The sequence below is a fragment of the Phyllostomus hastatus genome, unplaced genomic scaffold, assembly GCF_019186645.2.
Source record: "Phyllostomus hastatus isolate PE091 unplaced genomic scaffold, TTU_PhHast_1.1 phas_contig_17, whole genome shotgun sequence".
NCBI lineage: Eukaryota > Metazoa > Chordata > Mammalia > Chiroptera > Phyllostomidae > Phyllostomus > Phyllostomus hastatus.
This window is the reverse complement of record NW_025333664.1, coordinates 21,283,426-21,303,519: the sequence shown is the minus strand read 5'-3', so window position 1 is coordinate 21,303,519 and position 20,094 is coordinate 21,283,426. Positions and strand designations below refer to the sequence as shown.

At 50.3% G+C, this 20,094-nt stretch overlaps 1 protein-coding gene across 2 annotated transcripts; it reads left to right on the top strand.

The window, feature by feature from the left end:
* The first annotated feature begins 211 nt into the window (after nt 1-211).
* On the top strand, nt 212-8,494 carry LOC123815170. Of its 2 annotated transcripts, none has more exons than XM_045833381.1 (5): nt 212-362; nt 3,363-3,450; nt 5,067-5,231; nt 5,811-5,942; nt 8,257-8,494. In XM_045833381.1, exons 2-5 carry the CDS (start codon nt 3,363-3,365, stop codon nt 8,391-8,393), a joined length of 522 nt encoding a protein of 173 aa, XP_045689337.1. In that variant the 5' UTR covers nt 212-362; the 3' UTR covers nt 8,394-8,494. The 2 variants fall into 2 exon arrangements, with proteins under 2 accessions (XP_045689337.1, XP_045689336.1); XM_045833380.1 differs by lacking the exon at nt 212-362 and adding an exon at nt 1,860-1,916.
* The last annotated feature ends 11,600 nt before the right edge of the window (nt 8,495-20,094 follow it).

Sequence of the window (20,094 nt, the reverse complement as noted above, 5' to 3'; positions counted from 1 at the left end):
CATGCTCAGGCTCAGGGCCTCCAGACGCTGCTCCGCGTCACCCAACGGGCGGTCGTTCTGCCTACATCAACCCTGAGCCGCCCAGGCCTGCCTCCGTCTCCCTCCGCCCTCGGGGCCCGCTTCCCCAACAGATGGCCCTTATCACAGCATCGCCCCACGTCTGCGATCCGGAGGGCCTGGAGTTCCCACAGAGGCGAGGGTGGGAAAGGGCAGGACTGAACAGAGGATCTCAGTCCCTAAGTGCCTTCCCTTGGGAGGCGCCCGCCTGCCCTTCGGAAATTCTGGCAAGACTTGAGGCTTAGGTTGCCCTTGTCCTCTGCCCACGGGCTGCTCTTCAGGATGCTCTGGTCAGCACCCAAGAGGTAAGGTGGTTTCCTGGGGGTTTTTCAAGTTGGAACTCCCTTGGTCAAGGGAGAGGCGCCGCTCCCAGGAGTAACCATAACCAGTCTGGGAGCTGGGCGTCTTTTCGGGTTCAGGAGACACTGCCACTGCCTTCCCACAGCTTTGTGTCTGTTGCTGCTAAAGGCCAGAATGGAGGTGGCGTGCATTTGCCCACTCCAGGGTTCCTCTGTCACCTTCTCCTGAATCCCTGCTCTTTTCGGGTCATCTGCACCCTGGGAACTAAGCCCCTAGCTCCAGACACTGGCTGGAGTAGCCCCCGTGGCCTCACTGGGCTACCGAACCCCTGCTGGACGTGTAGGCACTGGGCACACCTCAGGAGCCCAGAGCAGAGAGACCTAGAAACCTCTGGCCCCAGGTCGCAGCGGCGACCCACAGCTTGCACCCAGCCGGGCGCCAAGCTGGTATTCTGACAGCCCCAGCCCACCTTTACTGAGCTCGTGTGCTGTTCCATTTAACCACATCCCCCGCCCCCCGCTTACCTTAGTGACCTTCCTTCTTTAACATAAACTCCAAGATCCACACTGTGGCCTACGATTACCTGCTCGGTGGTCCAGCCCCGCTCCAGCACTCCCCTGTGCCCACCGCATGCTGGCCAAGATCCCCTTTCTCCACTCTGGCCACGTCTGTGTTTTTCTGCCCCTGAGCCTCTGCGCAAGCCTTTTTCTCTGCGTGGAGGTGGGTTGTAAGCCCTATAAGGGCAGAGGTTGTGTTTGGTTCTCTTTGGTTCCATATCCTGACCTGGTGAACAACAGATAATAAACGCCAGCTGTAACAGATCTTAATAAATCATTCTTGAATAAATGTGCTTGCTGCTCTTCTACTGACTTAATCTTTACAACAGCTAGGTGAGGGGGGAACTATCATTAAATCTTTTTTTTATATATTGTAGAAAAGAAAACAGGAACTCAGAGAAGTTAGGCCATTTGTTGAAAGCCACATAGCTATGATTTGAACCCTAGAGGAGGCTTCCCCCCCTCTCATTGGGTATGGGGTTGTGGGTGTGAGGTAGTGCACCACGGGCCAGCTTCCAGCTTCCAGATCCTGTGGGCTCCCGGGACCAGGAGGCAAAGGGGTCGGGGCTGGAAAGGGGGCATTAGACTCGGCTCTGCAAAGTCCCTAAAAGAGCACTCCCAGTGGAAGCAACAGCAGGGAGCAAAGTTGTGGAGGCAGGAAGATCCAGCTCTTGGAAATACCCAACTGGACGCTGGACCAACCAGGACACACGGCCAGTTGCATCCTAGGGTGCAGTCAGCTGGGGGTCTCCAGAGGCAGGACACCCATAGGTGGCTAGTCACTCTGCAGCACCTCTCTCCAGGTGGCCAGGAGCCCTCAGGGAGGGGAGCTGGGCGCTCCCACGTCCCTCTGGGGCAGGACGTTCCCACGAAGGGGCGGCCTTGGGACAGGCTGGGGGCGGGTCTGGGGGCGGGCGCCACTGCTCCAGTCCCTCCGCAGCCCATTCTCAGTCACTGGCTCTGCCGCCCTGGGTCTCACTCTCCCTGCAGCAGAACTGCGAGGTAAGTGGTTGGGAGAAGCCCCTGATTCCCAGGCCCAGGAGAGTGGGGAATGCGGCTTGGACCCCGGCCCCACATGGTCCCTGCCATGGAGGAGGGGGAGGGGGCTTCTGGCAGCTCAGAGTAGAGGAGGCCTGGGGAATTATCCCTTGTCCTCATGTGGGTGGGGAGGGGGCATCTCTTTCCTCAAACGCAGATGACTCCATCCCTCTCCCCACATGCGGGGCTCTCCCACCCATTTACCACTGACAGGGAGCCCTGCCTTCCCAGATGCCTTCCCACACACGGTGTACCCCTCCCTTTGGGTGTCCCCTCCCCAGCTTTGAAGGGCCCTTTCTCCTTCCAGAAGTGGGATACCCCTTTACTTTCTCCAGATGTGTGCCCCTCTTCCTGCTTCTGACCCAGTTTGGTCCTCTGACTCCTCTAAAGTCTCTCCCCACCCCCGCGGGATGTCAGTCCCTGAGACTCCCCATCCCCTAGGGGGTTGGGCTCATCCTGTCCTCCCCTCGCACAAGATCCAGCAGAGCAGGCTCTCTGCGCACGTAGGCAGCCAATTAAGGGGGAAGGGGTGGGGGCCAGGCCGTCTGGCAGAGACCAGTGGCAGATGGCCCTGCAGGGAAGAGAGGTAGCTGCGGGATCTGCTTCCTCCCTACCTGGACTCCCACCCCATTTCCTGCTGGGGGGGGGGGCGCGGGGGGAGAGCAAACAACCGGGGCTAAGCTTGGGCAGGAAGCAGTACCCAGGCTCCCAGCCCCAAACTACTCAGACCTGTGCCTTAAAAATTAGGCCTTTTCAGGCCCTGGCTGGGTAGGTCAGGTGGTTCGAGCATCTTCCCACCACATAGGGCACATACAAGAATCAACCAATGAATGCATAAATAAGAGGAATAACAAATCAATATTCTCTTTCTCTAAAAAAATCAATAAATAAATCTTTAAAAACTTAAATTAGCCCTGACTGGTGTAGCTCAGTGGATTGAGCACCGGCTGGGAACCAAAGGGTGGCCAGTTCAATTCCCAGTCAGGACACATGCCTGGGTTGCAGGCCAGATCCCCAGTACAGGGCACTCAAGAGGCAACCTCACACTGATATTTCTCTCCCTCTCTTTCTCCTTCTCTTCCCCTCTGCCTAAAAATGAGTAAATAATTTTTTAAAAGAAATATAACATATTTAAAAAATTTTTAATTAAAAAAAATTAGGCTTCCTGCCTCTTCGCAAATGGCAAATTGAGGTCCCAGGAGGGAGCTCCCAATCTCTAGGACCCCCATCTACACCCTCCCCCCCAAAACCCAGGGAATCAGACACAATTAGAAGGGCCAGGGGCCTGAGGGGGGGCCTTGAGATCCTGAAACCTGCCACCACCACGCCTAGGAAAATGGTTTCTCCATCTGGGCCCTGAGGGGTAGGGGCAGAGGGTAACGTGGGACCTCATTTGCATACAACCCCCAGATGTTCTTCAGAGCTGCCTGGAGTTTCGTGCTGGGGAAACAGAAACGGGGACTTGGAATGCGAAAGGTGCACAGCCCAGGAGATCCCGGTAAGACCTGCACACCCTCCTCCCTCGCCTAACTCCAAGGCAAGGGCAGGAGTTCTGTCTGCACGCTGCGCCTTGTCTCTTCCATGCCGCCCTGGGCCCACCCCCAAAACCATTTCCCACAATCCCAGCTCTGAGTCCAGCAAATGGAGCTCCAAAGGCAGGCAGACAGCAGCCCCTGCATTCCAAGCTTCCTCAGAGCCTGACCCCTAAACTTTAGTCCACTGAGGCCTTTGTGTCCTGAGGTACCAATGCCGACCGAACCTGGGACCTCCTGTCCAGACCCTGGGACCAAGGCTAGTCAGAAGGAAGAGGCTGCCCTCACTGGCGTGGCTCAGTGGATTGAGTGCCCGCTTGCGAACCAAAAAGTCACAGGTTTGATTCCCAGTCAGGGCACATGCCTGGGTTGTGGGCCAGGTTCCCCAGTAGGGGGCATACAAGAGGCAACCAATTGATGTATCTCTTGCACATTGATCTTTCCCTCCCTCTCCTTCTCCCCCTCTTTTCACTTTCTCTAAGAAGTAAATAAATAAAATCTTAAAAAAAGAAGAAGAAGAAGAAGAAGAAAAAGAAAGAGGCCTAAAGCAGGAGAGACTTCAGCCAGATAGCAGAAGGGCCTTTCTGATTGATTGATTGATTGAATTGATTGATTGATTGATTTATAAAGAAATAACATTTATTGAGCTCTTACTGGGCACCCCAAGCTGTGATAAATATTTGATACAGATGAACACATTTAGGCCTCACAACAACCATGTGAGGTGGAGGCTATGTTATTATCTCCATTTCTCAGATGAACAAACTGTGGCCCAGAGACCTAGATATTCAGAGAGCCAGGGCTCCCTGCCCAAAGCAGTTCCAGTGCTATCCTGGCAAGGTGGTACCAACACTATCCTTGTGGGCATGTCTGGTGACGATAGACAGAAGCTTTGCTGAAACTGTCCTAGTGCTCGGACTTTATTCTGGACCCTTACACAGAGCCCTCCAGGGCTTAGCCATCAGAGAGAGCATCCTAGAATGGAAGCCAGCAGTGAACCAACCTCTCTGTTTGCCTGTACACTTTACAGACCATCTCCTGCCTGCCAGTAGATTGAAGCACAGTGAGGTAGAGGGGCTGGCTGGAGCTGGGGTGGAGAGGAGCTGGGTTTCACACCCAGCTGACTCCGAAGCCATGCCCTTGATCCTTCATTAAAGGCATATGGGCGTTGTTCTACAGTTTGCAGAACAGTTTCACATCTGTCAGCTCGGGTTCCTCTCACTGAGCCTTTACCTGCCCGTTGCCTCTGCCTGACATGCTCTCTTCACCACAGTCTTCCCAGAGAACACAGGGGTTGAATGTAGCCAGGGCCGCTGAACTGCAGCCCTGGCCCCAGTCCTTCTGGTTCTGTGAATTTCAGCAAGTCACTTGCCACTCAGTTTCTTCATCTGTAAAATGGAAATAACAGCATCACCTGGCTCAGAGTGATGCGGAGTAAATGAGCCAACTCACCTGACGGCCTTGGAATGGCTCCTGGCACACAGTGAGGGCTCAGTAAATGCAGCCCTCTCTATTAAGACCCTGGTTAGTGCTGGAATGTCCCCGGGGAGGCCTGACCTCGGCTCCTTCCTTGTGCCTGCAGCCCCCAGCAAGGGGAAGGCGCCCGCCTACACCAACTACCATGCCCAGCGCTCCTACCCAATGCCAGATGAGCCCTTCTGCACAGAGCTCAGCGCCGAGCAGCGGGCCCTGAAGGAGAAGGAGAAGGGCAGCTGGACCCAGCTGAGCCACGCCGAGAAGGTGGCCTGTAGGTCTCCGAGTGGGACTGGTGGGGAGAGCGGGCTGGGGGTGGCTCTGCAAAGAAGAGCCTGTCAGGGAGGAGTGGGAAGCGTGAGCCCCCACCCAAAACAGCCAGGAACCCCCAAACATGTGAATGCATACCCAAGGGGGAAATTCATTCATTTGTTTATTTATTTTTATTAACTTTCCAGCCGGCTTTGAGGAGGAGGGTGCTGCTAGGTAGTGCGAACAGCATGGGGAGGGATACGGGAGCAGCAGGGCATGGAGGGTTCTGGCATCACTGAGCGGTGTGAGGGGACAGAGCAGAGAGAGGCCAGGGCTGTGGGTGGGGGAGCAGGGGGGCTGCATGACCCCAAGTTCTGCCCACCAGAGGTGCCAGAGGTGGCTGATTTTAATATTTGGAGCTTTGTTACCAGCTTCTGGCCATACTTTGCATCCAGTAGATGCTCAGGAAGAGTTAGCTGAAAGGACAGCATTTGCTGCAGGGAGGGGGAGGCTGGAGATCCCCCAGACCGAGAGTTGGCCTGGGGTCCTTGAAACGGCTGCACCTGTGGCCCCCACCCTGCCCCCGCCCCCCTGCCTCCAGTGTACCGGCTCCAGTTCCACGAGACCTTCGCGGAGATGAACCGTCGCTCCAACGAGTGGAAGACAGTGCTGGGCTGTGTCTTCTTCTTCTGCGGGTTCACAGCTCTGCTGATCTGGTGGCAGCGGGTCTACGGTGAGTGGCAACATCTCACGTGGCTGCCGCCCTGGGCCGTGTCCTGTGGCTGCAGCCACTGGCCATGCTCTTCTAAGGGAACTGTGCTGGCACTCATCCGGAGTTTTCAAAAGTTCCCCAGAGAGGCGTAGGGTGACGGGCAGAGCACAGCCGCCTGAGTGGGTGGGAGTGCAGGGATGCTACCTCTCTGGGCCTCAACGTCCTCACCTGTCAAACGGGGATGATAGCGCCCATGTCTCAGGGCTCATGTGAGGGTTTAATGAAAAGAGCTGTAGGCCAGTGCCTGGCACATGGTTATGAGTGGCGTGGTTGCTGTAACTCAGGATATGTGGTGAGGGCAAGGGGTGTTCAAGGCTCTTGAGGACCCAAAGGGGAGAGAGAAGGAATCCTAGAGGGCCGTCTGGACGAAAGTCCATTCCAGCCGTCTGCTACTAAGCATGAATTTTTCAATACATTGTTTCAGCTGCTGTAACAAAGAGTCCACAACATACAAGAGCTTAAACAAGATAAAGCTCTCTCACAAAAATAGGCCAGGGGGGGTACAGGGACTCCACAATGTCAAGCTTCTTGTGTCTTCTCGACCCTTAACACACAGCTTTCCTCCTGACCGGCAAGGTGGCTGCTCCGGCTCCAGCCACAGAGCCAACATTCCATCAAAGAGGAGCGGAAGGGGGGATGTGCTGCTCGTTGAGGTTCTGAAGTTGCACACACCAGTTCTGCTCACATTCTGCTGGCCAGACAGGATCATATGATCATGTGTACCCACAAGGAAAGCTGGGAAGTGTAGTCTTCAACTGGGCTGTCACATACCCAGCTGACCGTTTATCACTGCAGAACAGTGATTTTCCGCTGGTGTCCTGCAAGAGGCACACCGATGTGCCACAAGAACATGCAATGCCTAATTTCCTTAAATTGTGCAACGAAAACAGTGGCAATAGCCAACATAACAATGGCCATCTGGTGTGAATGAATCAAAATTATACCTATTTTTGTTTTGGTCAGGTCAGCCAAAAATATATTTTTTGGTGTGCTGCAGAGTTTTAGTAATTAGCCTATGCGTGCCATGAGATGAGAAAGGTTGAAAATCGCCGCTGTAAGAAGGGTGGGCCAACCATTTCTTACTAAGAAAGATGATTCACCAAGTGTGGTTCCTGGCCCAGAAGCTTCACTTGGGAACGTGTCAGACATGCACGTTCTCGGCCCCACTCTGGAGCTACTGAGTCAGACGCCGCAGGCCGACAGTGTTTTAGCGGCCTCTGGGGGGCGCCCGTGTCCACTCCGGCCTGGGAAGCGCTGCTCTAGAAGAAGGGAGAGGATATTGAAGGAGCGCTGCCTGTCTGGGACTCCACTGACGGTTCCTCTGGTGGCCCCACCTTGTTTCTTCTGTGAAAGTGTGACGGGCGTCCCCGCCTTGGATAAGAATGAAAGGAGAAAGCCTTTGGGACAAATTCTAGTCTAGCCCCACGTTTAGTGCTCATGGGTGCCTGTGAAGATCTTTCCTTTCCTGCCCTCCCACTGGGATAGCAAGTACCAGCCAAGGGGTCCAGGCAGGCTGAGTCAGCCTCCGCCGCAGAGGGGCCAGGGAGCAAGATGCGAGTGCTGTGGCCCTCCGGCCTTCCCCACTCCACGCGTGAACGCACCTAAGACACCCCATGAGTGCTTCAGCCTTTGGGTTAAGTACTGTCCTCCCCAGACTTTGAAAGTGAACACCCCTACCCTACCTCCTATTCCCAACCCCCTTCAGGAAGTAAAAGAAATGATCTCCTCCCGGACGGCTCCCAATACCTGGGAGCACACTCAGGGACTATATAGTAGCTACCGTGTACCAGGGGCTTAATATCGGTCCTGCATCGTGCAAGCTGTTTTATAAATACTAACTCATTTAAACCCCACAGCCCTCGTGGATAGGACCTGGTTTTGACAGGTGGGGAAAGTGAGGCTCCGAGAGACACAGTGACTTTTTCAAGGTCACACAGCAAGGGAGTGGTGGATGTGGGGTTTGGGTCCAGACAGACTTCAAACCGGTGCTCCTGCAACCACTGGGCCGCACAGTAGGTGAGGAAACTGGGCTCAGAAGAGGAAGGACTTTGGCCCGGTTCCCACAGTGAATCTGAGGCAGAGCTGGAATTGGAACACGGAAGTCCAGGGAGTGGACTTTAGGAAGTTTGTGGGCGGTGGCAGGGCAGGGTGCAGACAAGGTGGAGGGGGCTCCTCTGTGCAGTGTACCCTAACTCTGTCACTGGGGGCCTTGGCTCAGGGTGGGCCTGGTAGGGTCCTGAGCTGCCGCCCTCGGTACCCCGTGCCTTCCCTGCAGTGTTCCCCAAGAAGCCCATCACCCTGACGGATGAGTGGAAGGCCCAGCAGCTCCAGCGCATCCTGGATATGAAGGGCAACCCTGTGCAAGGCCTGGCCTCCCGGTGGGACTATGAGAAGAAGGAGTGGAAGAAGTGACACCCTAGGCCGCTCCCTTGGCCGCTCCACGCGGGCCCAGAGCCTATGGAGCACCCCTACCCCTCTCCTTCACTCCAATAAAGCTGGCCTATTGTCTCCTGCCTTAATCTCCACCTCAGTCTGCGTCTGCTATAAAGCCTACACTGTGCCTAAAATTAGGCAGTATAGTAGGTGAAGGGCAAGAACAAGCCACTTTCCAGGGGCTCAGAGCCAAGATTGTCCAGGAGGACTTCCTGGAGGAGTCGGGGAGTGCACCGAGTCTTAAAGGACAACTGGGATCAGGAAAGGCAGGAAAGAGAAGGGAAAGCATTCCAGGTGGAGGGAAGAAATGGCTTGAGGACAGGCAAGGACACCCTTTCACTCAGTCAGTTAACAAATACTTCCTGAGCATCTACTGCGTGCCAGGTACTAATCCAGAGCTTGGGGATGCAGCAGCGAACAAGGAAGACAGTGTCTGGCCTCACGGAGGAGACTCTTCATTACAGGGGGGGACAAAAGGTGAGTAAGTAAGTGTAATACACAGTACGTGGCATGGTAATAGGTGCTATGAAGACACAAACAGCCTGGCTGGTGTAGCTCAGTGGATTGAGCGCGGGCTGCAAACCAAAGTGTTGCAAGTTCGATTCCCAGTCAGGGCACATGCCTGGGTTGCAGGCCATGGTCCCCAGCAACCGCGCATTGATGTTTCTCTCTCTTTCTCCCTCCCTTCCCTCTCTAAAAATAAATAAATAAAATCTTTATTAAAAAAGACACAAACAAAGCAGGATAAAGGGACAGAGTTAAAAGGCAATGGGGGTGGGGGTGGGGAGAAGGCCTCTCAGTGCTGCCGGACAGGGGCTGCCCGGAGCCAGCCTGTAGTGCAGGGGTTCTTGACTTCAGGTAGGAGAGATTTTACAACACGAGTCCAGGTGATTTCGAGAGTATGTTTCCTGAGGCTGGGGACGGTGAAACAAAGGGAAGATTTAGGGTAGAGGAAATAACGGGAGAGAGCCTAGGCCGGGGTGTCACACTCATGTTCACCGGGGGCCACATCAGCCTCGCAGTTGCCTTCCAAGGGCCGGATGTGATTTCAACTCCTTAACAGCTTGAGTAGTTACATTTACACAGGCCTAAAATGATTTCAGCCCTCGGAAGGCAACCTCGAGGCTGACGTGGCCCCCAGTGAAGATGAGTGTGGCGCCCCCGGCCCAGGCGGAGCTCTGCGTTGGCTCCCCAGAAGCGTGAGGGGAAAGGAGTGAGCCACGGCGGGCTGCTGTGAGCTCGCCGGGGAGTCAGAGAATAGGGGGGCCCTGAGACAGGATTGGGGGTAAACGGAGTCAAGTTGTCACTGCCCACTGCTCCCCTGGCTGCAAGTCTCCTGGGGACCCTCAGCGTTTAGGACAAAATAAAGTTCCTGCCGAGAGGGGGCGTGCTGCTCTACAGACAGCCCGCACCGGTCTGTGTCCTGAGGGCTTCCTATCCCTTTTTTCCCTGTGGGCGACCATCTTGGGGGAGGGTTTCAGCTGAATATTCATCAGATTTCCCGGGGCATAAAGGGGTTTTGGAAATATTCTCTGGTCCGCTCTACTGTTTTACTTTTATCTTGGGTCTGTCTGGCTTTTAATGGGGTTTTTGTTATCTGTTCCCCTGACTTCATCTGTCCTTGGGTTTAGCTGGCACAACTGGCATCAACAGGCTCTCTGTTCTCTGTCTCCCACACCGGGGAGATTTAAGCTGTGTATTGTTTGGCGAGGGAGGAGAGGTACATGCCATTCTCTCTCCAACGTCCTTCCTCAGGGGAGATAAGTGCTCGCGATTCACCAGCCGGCTGTAAGTTGCTCAGACTGTTTGGCCTTGTCTAAGTTTCCTGTCTAAGTTTCCCCATGCCACTTGCTCAAGAACTTTCCCAGTTTTTCACTACGCTGCCTCATGAGGAGGTGGCATTTGAGAAGAGGTCTGAATGAAACGAGGAAACCAGCCTTGTAGCAGACACGAGCAGCAAGTGCAAAGCCCCTGAGGTGGGATTCTGGTTTGCATGTGGATTAGAACTTCAAGGAGGCCACCCGCAGGCCCTGGAGTGGAAGGACTTGCAGGGCAGCAGGAAGGCCTGCATTGGGGGGAGGGTTGGTCTTGAGACAGAAAGCAGATTATATTATATAAAGCTTCACGGGATTTTATTCTAAGTGTGATGGGAAGTCACACCAGTCTCCTCCTCTGTGGAGCAAATGCCAAGAAAGAATGAATGGTCGGAGATGTGTTGCGGGTTACACCTGTGAGGGATAGAGGAGACGGGCAGCAGGAGGAGGGGGGAGACCCTGTCAGACTGCGACGCGCACCTGGAGGCTGCGCAAGGGCACAGGGAAGGAAGGAGGGGTGGGCGGGAAAAGCCTCGGACTGCTGTGCACCGAGTCTGTCCGAGTCCAACTAGAAGACAGCAATTTAACAGGGGCTATTTAATATAAAGAATTATTAAGCTTACACAGGAGAGTAACTATAAAGATATAAAGATAACTTTAAAGAGTATCTTAGGGAGCGTGCCCAAGGAAGAACACATTTGGAAGGGGGGATGCCTTCCCGAAGCTGGGGTTCAGACCTCACTGGGGAAGGCGTGGTTGGAGCCTGCCGGATGGCAGAGAATTCTGCTGGGTTGGCGAGGCCACAGCTGGTCCATAGCCACTGGGCAAGCAAGGTCAGAAGCCCTCAGAGGCCCAAGGGAGCTGAGGATGGTGGTTCAGGGATTAGGGCACCTTTGTAGACGTGAGGCCTAGAGAGTGTGATATTTACCTGCATTAAGAGAGTGGCAAGAAGGCCGTCCCTCGGCCTCGGGGCTGCAAGGTTGTTGATAAACTGAGTTCATGGCTGCAGCAGATGACCACCAGATGTCCTTACACACTGCTGACCAACCACACAGCTGCAGCAGCAAGAAAACACACACCGCCCCCACAGAACCAGAAAGCAAGCCTCTTTTCCTCCTAGAATGGTCCCTTCAGCGCCCTCTGCTGGTGAAGTCTAGCATCTCACTGTACGGGAGGCAATGGTGTAATAAACTGGAGTCCATTCCAGTTCATTACTGCAGAGCACGCACTAATGTGTGAACTTGGAGATGAGAGACAATAACTTGATAACTGGAACAGTCAACTCTGAGGAAGCCTTGGCCAGGCCAGTGGGGAGCTCCAGAGCAAAAAAAAAAAAAGACCCAGTACTAGGAGTCTTGTGTCGGACAAAATTGACCCATCCCTAGGACCCCACTGTGCTCAGTCCTTGGCTGGGAGCAGCCCAGGAGATGGTGGCCTCGGCATGAAGGCTGCAGAAGGACCACAGCAGGGTCTCTTGGAGAGAAATCTGAGCGGCACACGCCCACGGACACCTTACATGCCAATGGAGAGGGTTAGCAGAGCAGGTGGGACAGCACAGGGCAGGGCAGAAGGAGGTTTACAGGAGGTTTATTGTTTGTATGGAAAATAATGCAATAATTAATAAATAATGTATGAGAAAAAACTCTGCTTCATGTACTCACAATTGCAAAGTTATTTTAATTTTTTCAGTCTTACCTGAGGACATTTTCTTTAGGGAATGCTTTAGGGAAAAAAGGAGAGAGAGAAACATCGATGCAAGAGAGAAGCATCGATTGGTCACCTCCTGTACGTGCCCAGACCAGGGATTGTCCGCACCTGGACCAGGTGTCGTATGTGCCCAGACTGGGCACTGAACCTGCAACCTAAGCATGTGCCCTGACCAGAATCAAACTGCAACTTTTTGGTTATGGGACGATGCTCCAACCAACTGCGCCACACTGGCCACAGTTAACCCTATTGTGCTTTTCCCCATCCTGTACTCATTCAATCAACAAATACTTACAGTGCATCCAACACTTATCAGGCTCTGGGGACAGAGTGAATGAGACCTCATTCTAGTCCTCACGAATCTGGAAGTGTGGAATGGAGAGTCAGACATTAATTTAAAGGTTACCCTAATAAATTATAGCACAAATGAGCACTAAGAAAGGGAGGTACATGATACTTGGACTGGACAAAGATGGGGGGGCTGACTTAATCTAGAGCAGTCAGAAAGGGCTTCCCTGAGGAAGTGTCCTCTGAATTGAGGTATGAAGATATGCATGTAAGCTAGGTAAAAAGGGCTGTGGAACAGCATTCGAGTCAGCAAAAGCATGTGCAAAGGCCCTGTGGTAGGGAGGTATGATAGACAAAATAAAGGGAGCCAAAGGGCTGCCACGGAAAAGGGGGCAGGGAAATGAGCAGGCTCATACAGGTCCTTGGAGCCTCTGGTGTCTCTACTGAAGGGACAAGTCTGGAGAAAACAGGGGGAAATGGAGCTGGGGGAGTAGGTGGGGCCGGAGTTTGGGGAGCCTTGAACATCCATCTAAGTTTTATCTGGGAGGAGCAGCTGCCTTGGTCCCAGGCCCTATCTGGTATGAATGAGTCATTTATTAGTCACTGTCTTAGCACCAGAGATGCTGGGGACCCGAGCATGAAGCATGCAGGAGCCTTGACCTCCAGGTCCCCCAGCCTGTTGGTGGGACAGCCAGGTGGAAGCTAATGAGGTGGGAACTATGAAAATGTTTGGTAGTGGGTTTTGACCCACACCCTGATGCTTTGCTAGCAGCAGGAGCAGTTTCGATATAACTGAAATTGTCAAAATGTTCAGACAGCAGAATTTGTTTAGATTAACATGTTGCTAAGGAATCATGTTGTGAGAAACAAAGAAAATTTTCAAAATTGGCCCAGAGAAAAATTAGATGTGGTACTAAGTCAATCTTTCCCCTACAATAATGTTGTGTAACAAACGACCCCAGAGCTGGGCGGTTTACACCTTTGGGCATTTCTTTTTACCCTTCGTGGACCTGTGGTGTGGGTTGGCCGAGGCTCTGCTGGGATCTGCAGGCTTAGTTCCGGTCTGTGGGCTCGAATTTTGGCGTATTAGGGCTGCTGTCACAAATACCACAGGTTTGGCCGCTTAAACAACAGGACTGTATTTTCTGGACAATTCTGGAGGTTCGAAGTCCAAGAGCAGGTGTCGGCAAGGCTGGTTTCTTCTGATACCTCTCTCCTTGGCTCGCCCCTCGTAGCGTCTGTCCTGTGTGTGTGCACGTCCCTGGTGTCTCGTTTCGTGTCCAGGTTTCCTCTCCTTACAAGGACGCCAGGCAGACTGGGTCAGAACCTTCCCCGATGACCTCATTTTAACTTCATCACCTCTTTAAATGCCCTGTTTTCAAATACTGTCACATTCTCAGGGATTAGGGATTAAAACTTCAGTTTACAAATTTGCAGGGGACACAGTTCACCTCCTAACAGTTGGGCTGAGGATTATTCCACGCGTCTCCTTGTTCTGGGACCAGCAGGCATCTAGGACACGTTCTTCTCGTGGCAGAAGTCGGAGACTCCTGAGGGGGCAGAGGGACAGCGGGGAGGCACGACGCGCTTAAGGCCCAGCCTCAGAACCAGCCTACAGAGCCAGCACCACATCTAGTTCCGTGGTGTTCCGGTCACTATGGGCGCAAACTTCCCAAAATTTACAGGCACGAAATGAGTATCATGTTATGCCTACCAACTCCGTAGGTCAGGAATTCGGGCAGGGCTCGTGGGAACTGCCTGCTTCTGCTCTGGAATGTCTGGGGCCTCAGCTGGAAACACTCAGAGGCCGCAGCCACAATCTTCCGGAGGTGTTTGCATTCACACATCTGGTGGTTGATGCTGGCTGTCAGCTAGGACCCCATTTGGAGTCGCCAACCAGGACACCTCTTGGTAGCATCCTTGGGTGGTCTCTCTGCACGGGCTGGTTGGGCCCCCTCAGAGCGTGGTGGGTTGGTTCCGAGAGATAAGGAGGGAAGCGTGTTGCTTTTTTTGTGATCCAGCCTCCAAAGACACAGAGTGTCACTTCTGCTGAACTCTCCCGGTCAAGGCAGTCACAAAGCCCTGGGGAAAGGGCCGAGCTCTCCCCAGTCGATAGGAACACATCCAGGTCACAATGTACGATGTGAGGTGCTTACGGGGTGGGCAGTATTGTGGTCATCGGTGGAGAATGGAGGCCGCCACCCACAGGCAAGCCCGCATCGACGGGCAAAAAAATGTCCTCCGGCCAAGTGCATGAGGAGAGCGTGGGGAGGAAGGCAGGACTGTGAGTAAAGAAGACAACCTACCACAGAGGGGTAGAAAGAACCAGCACAACATGAGGTTGACGGAAACCAACACTGATCACGTCAAACTGAAAGCTGACTAAAATTCAAACAGAATAAAAATTCGACGTTTTAAAAATATTTATTTATTTATTTTTAGAGAGAAGGGGAGGGAGGGGAAAAGAGAGGGAGAGGAACATTGATGTGAGAGAGAAACATCGATCTGTTGCCTCTCGTGAGTCCCCAGCCAGGGACCGGTCTACAACCCAGGCACGTGCCCTGACCGGGAGTCGAACTGGTGACCCTGGGACTTGCAGGACTACGCCCAAGCCACTGAGCTACACCAGTCAGGGCAAAAATCTGACATTTAGATCATCAAATCTGATCTGAAAAAGTTGGACCAAGTGGAGATAATGAACAGAGTGGACAGCACACCATGGCAGGAAACTGGGGAAATCAGATGTGGACTAAAAATGACTGAGGAAAAGATGAGATCTTCCTGGCAGCACGTACTCCATGCACCCACGTGACTGCCATGACAGAAATCTTTTTGTAAGATTAAATTTAAAGCAGAAAACATTAGAAAGAATTTCACTTTGGTCATAAAGTAAATGATGATGGCACTGAATTGTCCTCAGTGTAGCTCGCTCAAGAAAACTCTGTCTCGATGTGCTAGAATTAGTGTAGTTCTGGTTAAAATTATTGGGTTCAAAACTCAGTCAAAATAGTCTTGTGGTAAACACAGCTATGAGGTTAAAACATTTGGGTCAAAAGATATGGTAGTATTGTAATTTCTGTAAAAAGAGAGAAAGAAATTCAAAAGACAAATGAGGAACTAAAACGTATTTATATGGCCTTCCTCTTCCCAGAAGTGGCCACAGGTGACCTCTGAAAACGGTTCCCTAATCACTTGACCCAGAAAAACCCACAAAATCATGCAAATCGAGCGGTTCAAATCTCTCCCAGGTCATCAAGGGTATGCATATTCAAAAAGCCACCAAGTATCTGAAAGATGTCACTTTACAGAAGCAGTGTGTCCCATGCCACTGGTACAATAGTGAAGTTGGTAGGTGTGCCCAGGCCAAACAGCGGGGCTGGACACAAGGCTGGTGGCCCAATAAGAGAGCACATGCTTAAATACACACGCCTGTATACACATGCTTAAAAATGCAGAGAGTGATGCCGAACATAAGGGTTTAGAGGCAGACTCTCTGACCGTTGAGCACATCCAGGCGAACAAAACCTCCCAGACTCAGCACGGAACGTAAACGGAGCTCATGGGCGGATTCCCTCGCACCTGAGCTCTCCCTGCCACACGGAGATGGTCCTCACCGAGAAAGAACAGACTGTTCCCAAACCAGAAGAGGAGGTTGCACAGGAGAAAGATATCCCAGAAGAAAGTGAAGAAACAAAAGCTTATGGCCCAGGAGTAAATTCAGCAATAAATAAATAAATAAATAAATAAATAAATGCTAGTACAAGTAAGAAAAAAGTATATGTGTGACAGAAAAAGGACTGATTTCCTTAATATGTTAAAAACAAACAAACAAACAAACAGAAAAACCAGTAAGAAAAAAAACAGGAATGCAGTGGAAAAATGAGTAGAAGTCATAACGAGGGAGATGACAGAAGAAAAATGGCTAAACATTTTTAGAAGAGTTCAAACACACAGAGTAGTTGAACAAAACTTTATGTTTCTTCCCAGTGTCCACAACTGCCTGCCTGTGGCCCATTCCTTTCCCTAGCCCCGCCCCTGAGTTGTTAAAACAATCCCAGGTGTCAGTCAAGTCATCTAATAATATTTCAGTAGGCATCTCTAAAAAGTAAGGACCATTTGAATACACACAACCAAAATACTATTAACATACATAAAAGCCTTAATATTTTTAATCTCAAATAGCCAGTTTACAAATTTCCCTAATTGCCTCATAAAAGCTTTATTTATTTGAATTTGCTTGGAATGAGGATTCCCCTTAAATCTAAAGATTGTAGTTGGTCATCTGAATCGTTGTCTAGTTTTGAAATTAAGCTAATTCCCTCTCTTCCCCTTCTATTTTCCGGAAGAGATTGGGTAGAAATAGTGTTGATTCTTCTTTAACTGTTTGGTAAAATTCTCCAGTGAAATCATATAGGGCTGTAGAGTTTTGGGGGGAGAGTTTTTAAATTATAAATTCAATTTCCTTAATTGTTATAAGACTATTCAAATGATCTATTTCCTCTTGGTTGAACTGTGCTAACTTGTTTCTTTCAGGTAATCCATCCATTTCACATATGTTGCATTTATTGCTGTGAATTTCCCTCGAATCACGACTGTTACTGCAACCCCCAAGGTTTGGTATGTTGTGTTTTCATTTATCTCATGTATTTGTGCATTTTCCAGTTTTCCTTCTGTTACTGATTTCTAGCTTTATTCCATGGCAATCAGAGAAGACACAGTACATGATTTCAATCTTTTAAATTGATTGAGGCTGCTTTGTGGCCTGCCATACGGTCTATCCTGGAGAAAATTTAATATGCATTAAACGATGTGTATTCTGCTGTTGGTGGTGGAGAGTTCTACAGATGTCTGTAAGGCCTAATTAGTTTACAGTGTTGCTTAAGTCTGCTATTTCTTCTCTTTTCCTTTGGGCACACTTTAAAGATATTTTCTTAATAGTCACCATGGGGATTACAGTTAACATCCAAAATTTATAACAATCTAGTTTGAACTGATACCAATTGAGCTTCAGTAACATACAAAAACGGCTCCTCTATAGCTCCATACCTCCCTCTTAGTGTCATCTTTGTCACAAACGACATCTTCATTCATTGTGTGCCCACTGACATAGATCTCTGATTTTTTTGTGCATCTATATTTTAAATCATGTAGGGAATAAAGGGAGTTACAAACCAAAAATACAATAATAATACTTTTATAGTAGCCTATGCAGTTACCGTAATCAGAGTTCTTTCTCACTTCACGGGTCCACAGTTTACCGGTTTCTGCTCTTTGTAAGTTTCTTCCTCCCGCTTGCTTGGAGCGTGCTTTGCTCTTCTTCTTCTAGGTCTTGAGGTAGAAGCTTAGGTTATTGTTTTGAGGCTTTTTCTCTTTTGTCATGTACACATTTATTGCATAAATTTCCCTCTTGGCACTGCTTTAACTGTGTCCCACAATTTTTGACACATTGTATTTTAATTTTATTCAATCCAACGTATTTTTTTCGATTTTCCTCGGGACTTCCTCTTTGACCCACGAATAATTTAGAAATGTGTTGTTTCTTTTCCAAGTGTTTGGAGATTTTGCTGTTACCTTTCTGTTTTAATCTTTAGTTTGATTCCATTGTGGTCACACTTTGCATGATTTCAGTTCTTGTCAATTTGTTGAGTTTTGTTTTATGGCCCTGACTATGATCTGTCTTGGTACATGCTTAGCGGGCACTTGGAAAGACCGTGCTGAGTGTTTGATAAGTGCCAGTTGGATCCTGTGCGTTGATGGTGTTTTGAGTTCTCTATCGTTGGTGGTTCTTCTACCTAATTGTTCTACCAAGTGTTGAGAGAAGAGTATTAATTATGGATTTGCCTGTTTCTCTTTTCAGTTCTATCAGTTTTTTCTGTTTTCCTTTGATTAGAGATTGCATATTTTTCTTAAATTATTTTTCTTTCAACCTGCCTATATAAGTTTCTTATAGATGGCATATAGTTGGTTTTTAAAAATCACTTTACCAATATCTGTCTTTTAATTTGTGTATTTAGACCATTATACTTAAGACCTAGCTCCCAATTATTTTTGTTTTCTCTGGTTATTCATTTCCCTGTTTTCCTTTTTTCTTCCTTTTCATGAGTTGACACTTTTTTTTGTTTTAGAATTCCAGTTTTAAGTTATCTACAGTGTTGTCTGAGTGTCTCTTCGTATAGCTGCGCCAGTGGTTGCTGTAGCTATTACGTTACACATACATAACTCATCACAGTCTCCTGGTGTTATCTGTTTCCTGCTGGGAGTGAAACATAGAAACTTTATCTTCCCTTATGTCCCTTTACCCACTTTCGAATTTCCCGGTGGGGGTGGAACTGCCGGCTCCCACGTGGTCTCCATCAACGCTGTGGGGAGAGGGGCAGCAGGAGGCTCATTAATGGCCAGCAGAGATGGAAGCCTTGACTCCCTTGGCCTTATGTCACAACACCCTGCACTGGCTCACGAGGGTAGATGTTGAGGCTCCCATCTTGGCCTTGGCTAACGTAGATGGGGCCATAGCTTTTTCAGTGGTATTTGGCTGAACTAGAGCTCTTATTGTCTAAAAATTTTCTGTTTTGCTAGGTTGTTCCTTTTCTGATCCTTTGCCTAGAGAAAGCAAAGGATCTCTTTTGTTGGGGCTGTTTTTTTTTTTTTTCTTTTCTGTGCTCATTGGCATTTTGGAGTAGCTGGCTCCAGCTTCTTCGACTCCAAGCCTGGGATGTCCGAGGCAGACAGAAAACCCAGGGAACTCACCACCACATTATTCCTCAGGTGCTGGGGGATAGATGGCTATCAAACTGTTAAAAGATGCCAACCTCAATTAGAGTTTTGAAAATAAAGAATGGGATACTATTGTTTTCATCAACTAGATCGACACAGGTGTTGGTAAAGAGTTTCACAGGATGCCTGTTGGGCCATGTCCATCAAAATGACAAGTGCATAAACCCTTTGGCCCAGCAGTACTACTCCTAGGAGTGTCCTGTGGCTTCACACCCATGTGTGCGTGATGATGGACACATGAGGTTGTTTATCGCAGTATTGTTTGGAGTAGCAAAAGTTGAGAACTACTGAATTTGCCCAGCTGGTGTGCTACGAAGTTTCAAAAGTTGTGGCAGATGCGTTGGTGCCCCAGCTACGTGCCCTCAGCCCATCGTCAGAGGTCACGTGCAGCTTTGGTAGACAGGTCTCTTTCCAGGGAACAGACCTGTCTCTTTGATCAAAGGTTTATGCTTGGCCCAAGTAACCATGGGGCCCAGACAGGAAATGTCAAATGTCGAGGAGAAATAAGCTAGGAGCAGCCCTCAGCCAAGAAGGGATAAGCTATGATAAATAAATACCCCGTGTTTTTGCCCATAGAATGTTCCACGGGTCTTTCAAAGCATCCCCGGAGAAGAAGCCCCATTGCCTGAAGTGGCAATCTACCTGTCATTGCACCCTGTGTGGGCTTCCAGACCTTCCCTGCCTCACTGTCCCCACTGTCCTGGGATCACCACTTAAACTACTCACTCCTGAATCCTTATTTTAGGCTTTACTTTTCAGGGACATCCATGCTAAGGTTAGAGTTTGGGACGGTTGGAGTCCTGGTGGTGAGGGGTTGGGGGGAGGGGGACCCTGACAGCACAGCCTGATGAAATTTATATAGTAAATATTGATGGTGCCAGATACCATTCGTAAGCACTTTACAGGCATAAAATCTGCATTAAATCGGAATAGCCACCCCATCAAGTAGGTGTAATTATCACTCTCATTTTACAGGTGAAGAAACCAAAGCACAGAAAGGTTAAGTCACTTTTCCAAGGGCACCCAGCCACCCCAGGCAGCCAAGTTGCAGAGTCTTGCTCCTAACAACTACACTAGCCTGGCTCTCGTCTGTCCAC